Here is a 12,863-nt window from a genome sequence, read left to right on the forward strand (position 1 = left end):
GATCCACAACCAAAACCCATGGAAGCATCAGTCAAGAAATCAAACGACACACTGCGTCAGGCAAATCCGCTGCAAAAGACCTCTTTAAAGTGTATGAGCCTTGAGGCACCTTGACATTAAGAGGTCAGGGACAAGAGCAAGGACAAGTAAGCAGACTGAGAAGGAAAGACCAGGGAGGCAGAAGAAAAATCAAGAGAGCGTGGTGTCCCGGAAGCCATGAAGAAAGTGTTTCCAAGAGAAGGGAGTGATCACCTGTGATGAATGCAGCTGAAGGTCAAAGAAGAACACTGAAAATTGACCATAGGTTTTAGGAACCTTGAGGTCATTGGTGACCTGGACGGAAAGCAACATGGTCATAACTTAGAATGTGGCGCAAGTTGATGGGTATTTATAACTTTATGCTATTTCACAGAGCTGAATTAACACTACTTTAAAAGGGAAAAGAGGATAGTTCACGTTTGTCCTGAATTTATTTAAGGTGGAATCAAATAAAGTGAAAGAAGAGACGTATTCAGCATTCCACCAACCAGACACCTTTACAACCAATGACCCAGAAAGAGTGCAATATGCTGAGATTAAGTTCTGAATCATCAAATAAATCTATATGTAATTTAAATATTGCAGTTTCATATTTTATTTCTCTTTAAGAATAACACATGCTAGGATTATAAAAGGTGACTAAAAATAATAATATCAATTTGGTGTATGACATAGAATTAAGAACGCTTGTCTACTATGTGGCATGCCTAAAGTTAACAATTAATAAAACATTGCTTACCATAACTGATAACTGTATATAAAGTCAACACCTGAAGATGTGGATAATTACTGTCTCTTCAATGCAAAAATCCTATTCAAAAACTTAAGCAATTAGAAAAAGAGCATTTTGGATTCCCAATATATTTGCTCTATTTTTTATCTTAAAATAATATAAGATAATTCTAAATAACTGATATAAGATATTAAGTTACTACTAAACATTATTATAGCTTATGCCTTATTATAAGACATTCATTTAAACAACTATTACAATTCTGTATCTTAAGGAAACTTTGAAGTATCTTTTCTCCAGCTCCCTTACCTGGAGAGAGGATCAAGTCTCATAAGACAGAACACTCTTTGTCATGACTAAAACTATATCCATATTTAATCAACACATGTATCAATTTTGCCATGGTTATTTTGAATTCTCTTCTGAACTTATGAGGTACCAGAAAATGGAATTAAGAAAGAGGTCAATAAGTTGGATAGATAGACAAGACACATCTAATAAGTATTTTAGAGGCTATCAACTGCTCAACTATACCTTTGGAACAACATTCACCCAGATGCCTGATCCATACCCATCTTCCCAGTTGGTCATTAATAATATCAAATATAATTGAAACAAAAGTTCTGCTTTTGATTTATCTCCATAAAGCCTATTATTTGTCTAAAAAGCACATACTTTTTCAAAAAGAGAAATTAAGTTGAATTGATACAATTAGGTCTTCACAAAACCACACTGATTACTACCCTGTATCTTGGGTCTTTTTTGTTTTTTAAGTAATCAACCAATTGATTTCCAGTCTCCTAACTTAAATGCTTGAAATATAATTTGAAACACAGAATTTTCAGAATGTTCTTTATTTTATGATGAAAAGGATGTTATGCTATTTCCAGCCTTCAGTATGTCTTCTATCTTGCAGCGTACAATAAGCAACTGTTTAGAGTCCATTTTTCTCTTAGGCAGAGCAAACACAAAGAGCAAATTCTGTATTTCATCAAATCTAAGATGCCATGAATTGTAAAACTCATCTTTTTACGTTATGTACCATTTACAAAAAATAACTAGCCAATTTAAATGATACAATGCTTTCTTATTTCTTAGTTTGCAATTTTTTAAAGAGCTACTGTAGACACAGTTAGGCATATATGCTTCACTAATATCAGATTTACTCCCTGCTGTTGTTTCTATGCCATTCTGCCTACACAACAACTTTTGTTTCAATGCCAAATCACAGCACAATATTTTTTAAGACAGTTTAGAGTTCAACATATGCAGAAGTCAAGTACAATAACATGAACAGGTTTGACCAAATATTCCTTGCATAGGCAGTGACAATGGACATCCCATCTCCTGTTGGGCCTACAGCAATTTTAAGATGTCAGCAATTGGAGAAGCAACCCTACTTCCAAGATGTCAAAAAAAAGTGCATCTTAGAATCACTGAAATATGATAACATAAAATCTGTACATATTATCACTCAACATGTTAGTATTCACATTGAAAAGCTTTTTGTACTATCCAATGTAATAATTCTTTTTGTTACTGCCCTTGCTAGGTGACTGGAGAATAAAAATCTGACTAAGTCATGCTTTTGCTTTTGAGTTTGGTGAAACTGACCAACACAGGAAGAGATATTTGTAATTCAAAACAATAAAAGCTATAAGGGAAGTATGGCAGAGCATTATGAAAACAGAGGAGAAATAATTGTGCTTAAGGGAACTGTATTACTATTTTGTGCCATAATATTCAGGGCTCAATTTTCAAGGATATTATCACTTTTCTTTTTGTGTGATCCAACTCTAGAAAATTTCTAGAATGTGGAACTTGGGTTCTCAGGCAATACTACTGTTTTTATTTGCTACTGTGGATGTGGAAATAAGCAATTCTTTGACATTTAAAGACAATAAGCACAAAAATTATCCAAGAGGGAAAAGCCAAACTCATATACCAAGTGTGGATACTTTAAAACTTAGGGCCCATGTTTTCTTTCAATTTTAACACTGGAGGGGAGGGAGACAATAATCTTAAACAATTAAAAAATCTTAAGTAATTTATTTAAAAAGAAAGTCCTACAATAATTAAAAACTCTAGTCTTTTCAGCAGATGGTGCTGGAACAATTGGTATGCACAAAAAATGAACTTCAATTTATACCTCACAAAAATAAACTTAAAATGGATGATACACTTAAATGTAAAAACCATAAAATTTCTAGAAGGAAACAATCTTTGTGATCCTTATTAGGCAAATATTTCTTAGATATGACATCAAAATTCTAATCTACCAAAAAAAGATCAGGCTTCATTAAAATTAAGAGTTTCTGCTCTTCAAAAGACACTGTTCAGAGAGTGAAAAGCCAAACCACCGACTGCAAACAAAATAAATGCAAATCACATATCTGATAAAGGACATGAATCCAGAATATAAAAATAACACTTCAAGAAGACATATAGATGAAAAGACGTTCAACATCAATAGGCATTAGCGAAATACAAATCAACCACAATGAGATACCATTTTACGCCCATTAAGATAATTAAATTTTTTAAAAAGGACAAAACCAAGTACTGCCAAAGATATGAAACAACTATAACTCTCATACACTGCTAGTGGGAATGCAAAGTGGGATAGCCACTTTGAAAAACAGTTTAGAAGTTTCTTATAAAGTTAAATATATACTTGCCATACAATCCTGCAATCTCACTCTGATTTTACCTAGCTCAAACATAAACAACTATGTTCACTTTGTGTTACCCACACTTAAAGAATTTTAAGAGAATATAATTTTCCAAGAAAGGTTGTTGTTGTTAGGTGCCGTCGAGTCGATTCCGACTGATAACAACCTGATGTGACAGAACAGAACTGCCCCATAGGGTTTTCTAAACTATAATCTTTACGGGAACAGATCACCAGGTCTTTCTCCTGTGGAGCCACTGGGTGGATCTGGAGCTAAGCACTTAACCGTTGTGCTACCATAGCTCCTTCCATATTTAAAGAACGAATTTTAAGAGAATATAATATGCCTCCTTTGCCGTAAGACCGGAAAAACTAGATGGTGCCCAGCTACTTTTACTGAACATTTTGATCAAAGATTCTACGCGAGAATTCTGATCAAAAGGGAAAATTCAGAACCAAATCTGAACTTCTCATGGACTCCAGACTCTGTGGAGCCATGCAGGCTGGGTGAACTCCTGAAATTATTGCCCTAAGCTAATTTTTAAACCTTAAACCAAAAATATCCCCTGAAAACTAAACAGTAGTTTAACTTAACTAATAAAGAATATCTGCCTTAAATGAGCATTATGTTTTTTAAGATCTGTATGGGATTAAAATGACAACAGCAACTCGAAAGATTAGACAGGAACCTTAGGGGCAGTGTGTTTAGGTTAATGGGGGAGGAACTACTCAGAAAAGGAGGGTGAGAATGGTTGCACAACTCGAAGAATGTAATCAATGTCACTGGATTGTACATGTAGAAATTGTTGAATCTGTGTATGTTTTGCTGTGTATACCCTTAACAAAATAAAATTTTTTTAAAAGAAAGAATATAATGTAATTTTCCAAGAAAAAGAGACGTCTAGATTTAGAGAGCTAGTATAAATAAAAGAAATTGGTAAAACTACTCCTTCAAAGACATAATAATCTGATTGGCAGATTTCTCTGTTTACAAAAATCTTGCCTTTTGCTTAAGAACCAGGGAGGCAGGCAGGCTGGTGGAAATGGTTGCTGGGTTTGAAGGGTGCAAGAAGCTAGGGCGGTAATCAGTCTGCTCATCATGCAAAGAGCAGACCCTAAAGGTGGACCTCACCTTCAGGCTCTGTGTTAAGCAGGCCTTGTTCTAGCTAACAGTGCACGTAAGAAAGCATCACCAATTCTGCCATTCTTGAAGAAGGATAGGACATCTATGGTGGACAAGGCAAGCTTTTAAAAGTTACTAGTAAACATTTTTGAGTCTGACAGACCTGGATTTGAAGTGTGGCTCCACTACTTACTAGCTAGTGTGACCTTAAATAGCTTATTTATTTTTGAAAGCCACTTTTCCTCAACTCTTATAAAATGAGTGAAGTAATGGAAGTAAAATATTTAGCACTATGACAGGCACTAAATAAATCTTGAACAAGTGGTAACCAAATAACAACAACAAAACAAAAAAACTGCTGAAATTTTAAAATAATAAATTTAGCTAAAGCAATTCCTACTTACGTTTGTTTCTCAAAAGCAAAGCAGTTGCTTCAGTGGACATATATCTGTTTCTAATGTGAAATGTGGTGATATTCAACAGGTTTCATGAAAAAAACAAGGATGAATGTTTAGCTGGAAAAAACTGTCATCAGTGTATTGATGTGACTTTTAAGCTTTAATATAACTGCTTTGTTATTCAATGTAATTATTTTATAGGATGTAATTTCTTTTTTTCATTATTGAGAATGCTTTGAAGTAACTTGTATAAACATTTACACACTTTTGTCAGCTTTAAAAAAATGGATTATTTTTAAGAAATAGCACTTATGTTCACTTTCTTTCTTGAAGTACTACATTTATCTTAAAACATTCTGAAGGTAAAGATAAGTCAAAAAAGGAAACAGGCAAAAAAAAATCTGTATTTTACAATGGAATTTTAGACAAAGTTAAAGTCTTAGGGAAGAGCCATGGATAAGGCATTAAATAACCTACACCAGTATTCCAATTCAGACACTATGTAGCCATGTAAACTTGGTCAAGTCTTCTGGGCTCTTCAGGCCTCAGTTTCTTCAACTATAAAATGGGGTATTAAATTAGGTTTTTAAAAAGGATCATCTCTGATAAACTTATATACTCACAAATACTGATCTGACACAGTATCTTGAGAACTCTGATGAGGTGCTATGATAGTTTTTTGGAAAGTATCACTATTGTCTTTGTCTTCGAGAATAAATCATTAAAGGAAGAGAACAGGTAGAATGACAATTCACTTCTAAATAACATGGCAAGGCCAGCTGTTTAAACAGAAAGAACTCAAAGAAAGAGGAGAGTTTTCAAAGATGGGATAGGAAAGAAGCCAAGGGGAGAAGTGGTTACTTTTTCCCTTTACGTACAAGGAAGGTTGCATAAGTTTTCTGGAACAGAACTAGAACTCATCCTTAATTATCATGACATCTTTTCAAATGCTCAAGCACCTCTAAAGATAAGGCAACCAACCTGCTCGGTTTGCTTGAGACTGAAGAAGTTTCCAAGACATAAGACTTTCAGTTTTGAAACTGGGATAGTCTCAGGCAAACCAGGATCCGGACACAGGGATTCCCGGGACCCTATCTACTAAAAGTCATGATGAGTAAAGAGTTAAAGCCAAGTGTGCCAGAGTACAATGGCTTTCTTAAATCATCAAACTGGATTTCTTAACTATCTCTCAAGCATCCAGCATCTTCCTTACCTTCCTTATCCAAGGTGTTGAAACTGACATTAATATTAAGAACTATGGGACAAGAGAAAACTTGCCCTTGTTTTTCCCTTTATTTCTTTTCCAGCATTTTAATGAATTCAGGAATCTTCCAATTAGCCATCAATATTGGCCATCCTTTAGAAGCCTGACATATATGCTGGTGGTTAATCAGTTTTCCTGTCATTACTTTTCAGCCCCTGAGTTTTGAAAGCAAGAAAAGCTACACCTTAAAAGTGGAGGGAGCCAATCCTCACCTGGAGATACGTTTTCTGAACCTGGGCCCATTTCAGGACACAACGACAGTGCACATCAGCGTGGAAGATGTGGATGAGCCCCCTGTATTCGAGCCTGGCTTTTATTTTGTGGAGGTACCTGAGGACGTGGCCATTGGAACCACCATACAGATCATCTCTGCCAAGGACCCAGATGTGACCAACAATTCAATCAGGTTTTTACACAGATTTCACCTTTTCCTTATGTCCTGGAATCTTCTCTTCCCTTGACATAAGGGGAAAAGTAGACACTTTTTCCTTTTGTATCTTCCTTTCCGATCTCATCTTTGGATACGCTCCTCTTTGAGTTCTTCCTGTTTAAAAAACATGGCCTTGCCACGGTATTTAGAAGTGAAGTTTCATTACACCTACAATTCACTGTCAGGTGGTTCAGCAAAACATACGCATATACACTTCAGTTCTTGATCGCAGCACTACTGACGAGTTGGGCTGGAAAATTCTTTGTTATAGGGGCTGCTCTGTGCACTGTAGGATGTTTTGCAGGATCTCTAACTTCAACCCACTAAATACCAGTAACACCCCAAGTTATGGCAAGGTAAAATATCCCCAGATATTGCCACATGTCCCCAGGGGGTTGCCAAAATTGCCCCTGGTTGAGAACCACCATTTTAGATGACACATACACATATAAACACCAAAACATTAAAAATTGTTGAATCTTAGTGGTGAATGTGAAGGTGATCATTGTGCCTTCTTTCAACTTTTACTTAAAAAAAAAAACGGAATGAAACAACATGACCACATACCATAGAAAGACAAGACATAGAAACTACTCCTGGTGTCAATGGTTTTAATGCCAAGTAGACTGGCCAGAGAGGGCTTTGTATTTTAATCCCACATATCTGTCTCTCCAAGGTATGTTTTGAACCTGAAGATTCCAAACAAGATGCTTCCCCCTCAAAAGGGGGAAGAGAGCTGCTCTTACAGCCATAGCCATTTCCCTTCAATTCTGGAACCGAAGTACGAACAGCTGGTGGACAGGTTGACACCTCAACCTTCCAGAGCAACTGCCAAGCCTCTGAAGCTTGACACAAAAGATCAGGATTCCAAAGCCGTTTGAGGCCATCTGTCGCACTAATTGTTGAAAACCATACAATAAAATGAAGCTGGGGCTTTAGTGCAGATAACACATTTTAAACACACCCCAATTTATCAAATGCTTTTTTCTGTCAACTGGCTACTTCCCTCACCTGGTGCTATTTTGCATTTAATGAAAATGTGCTTTTGCAGTTGAACAAGGATAGTGCTTTCCAGAGAATATCTATACTACGGGGAAATCTGCCTCCTCTAAGCAACTCGTAAACATTTTATGTCTCTAGGCATTAAAATGGCTAAAATCATTTCGTGTGAATGTTGATATTTAACTTTTAGAAGGCAACTAATCTTTCAATTATGAGTTATAACAATTTTATAGGAGTGATACTTCAACCTTAAGCTTTTTAAATGTAAAATGGGACAGGAAGAAGTCATATTACCTCCAAAACAACCACAACAAAAATGAAGCAGATTCTATAGTAAATTTATATTTTCAGAAACCAAGAAATATATATCTTCTCATCTATATATACATGAAAAGTACAATGCTCAGATTTCCTGAATTTTTAATAAACGCCCAAGAAATTTCTGGCAAGCAGGAACTTGAACCATTTGGCCACCGAAACGGCTCTTCCTGATGTGGAAACAGCCTGTCCGTCCATGCCATCCTAGAGCGTATGTGGATTAGTGAGCCTGCCGTGATGCCCTGCTTCCAAATTGCTCCCAAATTCAGAGAATGTCTTCAGCCAAGCAAACAAGCAGGGAACCCAACAAACAACAGCTACTGTCTGCCTAAGGCAGTCTTGTATGTATATGTTATGCCTGATCTGCTCAAGAGTAGGTAAGAATACTATACTTAAGGAAAGGAAAACAACCAGTGCATCCCAATTTCCTCATTTTCCATCTGTAGCTACACCTTTAATTCCTTCTCCTGCCTTCTGAAAATTGGCCCAGTGTCCCATTCAGAGCAGTGGAACCTATTCCTCCCTTGAATCAAGCCCTGGATTCCACTTGCCGAGAGTGGCTTCTCTGAGCCAGGCCCGTCATGCTCCCTCCCAGTGTCACCAGGCAGCACCATCATGGGTTCTGTCAGTTGTTTATTTCTATCCTCCATTTCCCACACCATCTGTGACATTCACGGTGGCATTCTGGAGGGCTGGCTGAGTAGAGAAAGCTGGTTCATCCTAAGCTGCCTCTCCCCTCTGCTCTGTGCCTAGTTTGGAGAGCTGCCATTAGGCTGGAGGCAGGTCCATAAGTTCAGACCCCACAGACCAAATGGCTGAGCTTTTTCATGGGTTTGGGCCCCGTGGACCAAATGACTGAGCTTTCCTTATGTGTGGGGAGCTAGATGAAATAAGAGCTTGTCAGATCCAACGATTTTTGTTTTATTTCATTTTGTTTGTCTAAGAGAAAATGCAACTCTTTCTTTTCAATGTTTATTGTGGTGAAATACATGTAACAAAAACATTTCCACCATTTTTATGTGTACAGTTTAGTCCATTAACTACATTCACCATGATATGCAACAATCACCACTATCCATTTCCCAATTTTTTCATCACCCTTAACAAAAACTCTGTACTGCTTAGGAACAACCCCAAATTTTCCCCTCCCAGTCACCCCAGGTAACCACTAATGAACTTTGGTCTCTATGCATTTGCCTAGAGAAAATACAACTCTTAAAAAGGCCTGTAAATTTAAAACTAAATCACTAATTATACCTAGGGGGAAAAAAAGTAATACGCCAGTTAACTTTAAGTGAACTTTGTAGGAATGTGTGTGTTATTAAAAAGTCAACCGTTTGATATCGTCACATAACCTATCTTTAAGAAGCAGCTGCAGGTGAACCAGTAAGCAAGGTGTGCACAGGCTCACAGTAAGCAAGGTACACACAGGCTTACAGTAATGTGGCGAAAAACAGGTGAAACGGTGCACTCCAGATTAGTCAGTAAGCACAAGTAAGCCCATGCCTACCTTGCTTATTGGCTAATCCGTCCCCGTTAAGATATAAAATTGTTTCTTCGTAAAAAAAATATATATCTCACGTGTCAGTAAGACAGCATGGCATGGTTGTTAGGAGCAGGAACCTGAAGCCAGACTGCCCTGGCTTGATTCTCAGCTGTGCAACCTTGGGCAAGGGACCTAACCTTTCCATGTCTATTTTCCCACCTGTAAAATGGGAATAATAAGAGTGCCTATTTCAGGGTGGGGCCAAGATGGCAGAGTAGTCACACGCTTCCAGTGGACCCTCTTACAACAAAGACCCAAAAAAACAAGCGAATAAATTATATATGACAATCTAGGAGCCCTGAACATCTAAGGCAAAGTTGAGGAACCAGACTGAGCGGCAGGGAGAGAGAGAGGGTTCGGAAGCTGCGAAGAGGTGCCAGACCTATCCCAGCAAGAGCCTGAGCCCTTCAGGTCTGAGCAGCTCATGAGTGAGCAGTGAGACAGGCAAGCAGCGGTGCTCAGGAGGCGCGTTTTCTGCACCCGGAGAGACCCAGTGCCAGAGAGTCTACTCAGCCACCCAGAACCAGTGAGAAGCAGCCCTGGATCAGCGAAAAGATAAGTACTTGCATATGGCCTGCCGCGCGGATCAAAAACACCTCCCTTAGGGAAAAACCTCTCTCCCATTTACCTTCCCGCTCCCTGCTCTGCACTGGTTCCCAGACCAGCTTCAGCAATTGCCAAGTACCCTGGGCCAGAAGTAGGATCCATCACACGCCCAGAACCATTCTCCCTGCCTTGGAGAGTGAACAAATTAACAAACAGGAAAAAATGAACTGCCAGCTCCCCTAAGCCAGGAACCCAAAGTAAGCACAGCTCCTTTGCCTAGGCATAGGCATAAGGGATCCACGGACTTTGAGTGCCTTTTCCCCTGCAGAGACTTGTGTGGGCCCATTTCTACAGTGTAGACCCTCATTACCACAGTACAACAGGGCATATACCTGAAGTCTAACTTCAACTGTTTCAGCTGTGAACTGGCAGGTTCTTGACATTTGACACTGCTCTGCCCATTAAGCAAGGTCTTCACCTACACACCAGGGGCCTGAGGACTGGTTGCTCCACCCACGCCACCTAGCCACCTGCGATAGGGGCCCAAGAATAAGAGATGCCCCCCAGTCCTTCCAACCAACAGCATCAGGTGCTCATAGTCAGGCTGCAAAACCCACCCACCCAAGCACTGTAGGGAACACAGACAAGTCTTCCTCCTGGACACTCGGAAGCGGCCGTCAGTCCCCTGCCTTGCTCAGAGTGTGTCCCCCTATTGCAGCCAGATGCCTGTGCCTACAACAATCACCCATGCCTGTCTAGGACCATAAGTGACAGCCTATACCATGCATTTGGTAGCTATCTACCTGAGCACCTGAGCTAAATCCATACAGGAGGATTGGGCAAACTTCTGAGCTCACATACCTAGTAACAGATATAACCACCTGGTGACAGGACCTTAGAGATTCAAAGCCACCAATAATCAAACCAGCTCATACGAACAGCCTATTTGGGCATATCAAAACAAAACAAGAAGCTAGGACACAGTAAGGAAACATAAAATAAAGAAATATAATACCTTATTGATGGCTCAGAGACAACAAGTCAATATCAAATTACATAAAGAGGCAATCCATGATGGCTTCAGCAATCTCCCAAAATAAAGAATCTAGATATTTTCCAGAGGAGGAAAATTTCTAGGAATTACCAGAGGCAGAATACAGAAGATTAATACACAGAACTCTTCAAGAAATTAGGAAGGAAATTCATCAAAACGCAGAACATGCAACAGGGGAAAATTAAAAAGATTAGAGAAGAGCATAATGACAAATTTAACAGGCTGCAAGAATCCATAAACAGCAATCAGAAATCCAGAAGATTAACAATAAAATATCAGACAACTCAGCAGAAAGTCACTGGAGCAGAACTAAGGCAATGGAAGTCAGAATTAGCGAAACTGAAGTTAAAGCACTTGACACCAACTTATTTGAGGAAAAATCAGATAAAAGGATTTAAAAAAATGAAGAAACCCTAAGAACTATGTGGAACTCTATCAAAGGAATACTGTACAAGTGATTGGAGTACCAGAACGGGGGGGAATACAGAAAATACAGAGAGAATTGTTGAGGATTTGTTGGCAGAAAACTTCCCTGATATTGTGAAAGATGACAAGATATCTATCCAAGATGCTCATCGAACCCCACATAAGGTAGATCCCAAAAGAAAGTCACCAAGACATATTATAATCAAACTTGCCAAAACCAAAGATAGAGAATTTTAACAGCAGCTAAGGATAAACAAAAAGTTATCTACAAAGGAGAGTCAATAAGAATAAGCTCCAATTACTCAGCAGAAACCATGTAGGCAAGAAGGTAACAGGATGACACATATAAAGCCTTGAAAGAAAAAAACTGCCAGCCAAGAATTATATAGCCAGCAAAACTCTCTCTCAAATATGATGGCAAAATTAGGGCATTTCCAGATAAACAGAAGTTTAGTGAATTTGCAAAAACCAAACCAAAATTACAAGAAATACTAAAGGGAGTTCTCCAGTTAGAAAATCAGTTAACATGAAATAACAACCCAAGACAAGAACACAGGACAGAGCAACCAGGTATCAACCCAGACATGGAAGTCACAAAAGTAAATCAAAGCTAAAACACTAAAAAGAGGGAAACAGATGTCAATATGTAAAAGCTGACAACATTAAAACAAAAAAGAGGGACTTAAAAAAAATGCAGATACTGATTTTTCATATGGAGAGGAAGTCAAGGCGATATAAAGAAATAAAAGACTGCTAAAAACTTAGAAAAATAGGGGTAAATATTAAGGTAACCACAAAAGAAACTAACAACCCTACAAGTCGAAATAAAAAACTAGAAAAATATAAAGACTCAGCAAATACAAAATCAGTAACAATGAAAAAGATGAACAGAAAATACATAATGAAAAATGACTCAGCACAGAAAATTAAGTGGAACAAAGAAACTGTCAACAACACACAAAAAAAGACATCAGAATGACAGCACTAAACTCATACCTATCAAAAACTACGCTGAATGTAATTAAATGCACCAATAAAGAGACACAGAGTGGCAGATTGGATTAAAGAAACATGATCCGTCTACATGCTGCCTACAAGAGACACACCTGAGACTTAAAGACACAAACAAACTCTAACTCAAAGGATGGAAAAAAATATATCAAGCGAAGAAGACTCAAAAAAGAGCAGGAGTGGCAATATTAATCTCTGACAAAATAGACATTAAAGTAAAATCCACCACAAAGGATAAGGAAGGAAGGACACTATATAATGATTAAAGGGTCAGTAAACCAGGAGGACATAACTATGATAAA

The 12,863-nt window shown here is 38.1% G+C and overlaps 1 protein-coding gene across 1 annotated transcript in view; it reads left to right on the forward strand.

The window, feature by feature from the left end:
• The window catches only part of CDH20 (cadherin 20), a 69,100-nt gene that overhangs the window by 29,042 nt on the left and 27,195 nt on the right, over positions 1-12,863 (forward strand). The window contains exon 5 of the mRNA XM_023733943.1: positions 6,381-6,634. Within this exon, the coding sequence (XP_023589711.1) occupies positions 6,381-6,634 (254 nt within the window). The remainder of the gene's footprint in view (positions 1-6,380; positions 6,635-12,863) is intronic.

This window comes from Trichechus manatus, unplaced genomic scaffold (assembly GCF_000243295.1).
Source record: "Trichechus manatus latirostris isolate Lorelei unplaced genomic scaffold, TriManLat1.0 scaffold00063, whole genome shotgun sequence".
Taxonomy (NCBI): domain Eukaryota; kingdom Metazoa; phylum Chordata; class Mammalia; order Sirenia; family Trichechidae; genus Trichechus; species Trichechus manatus.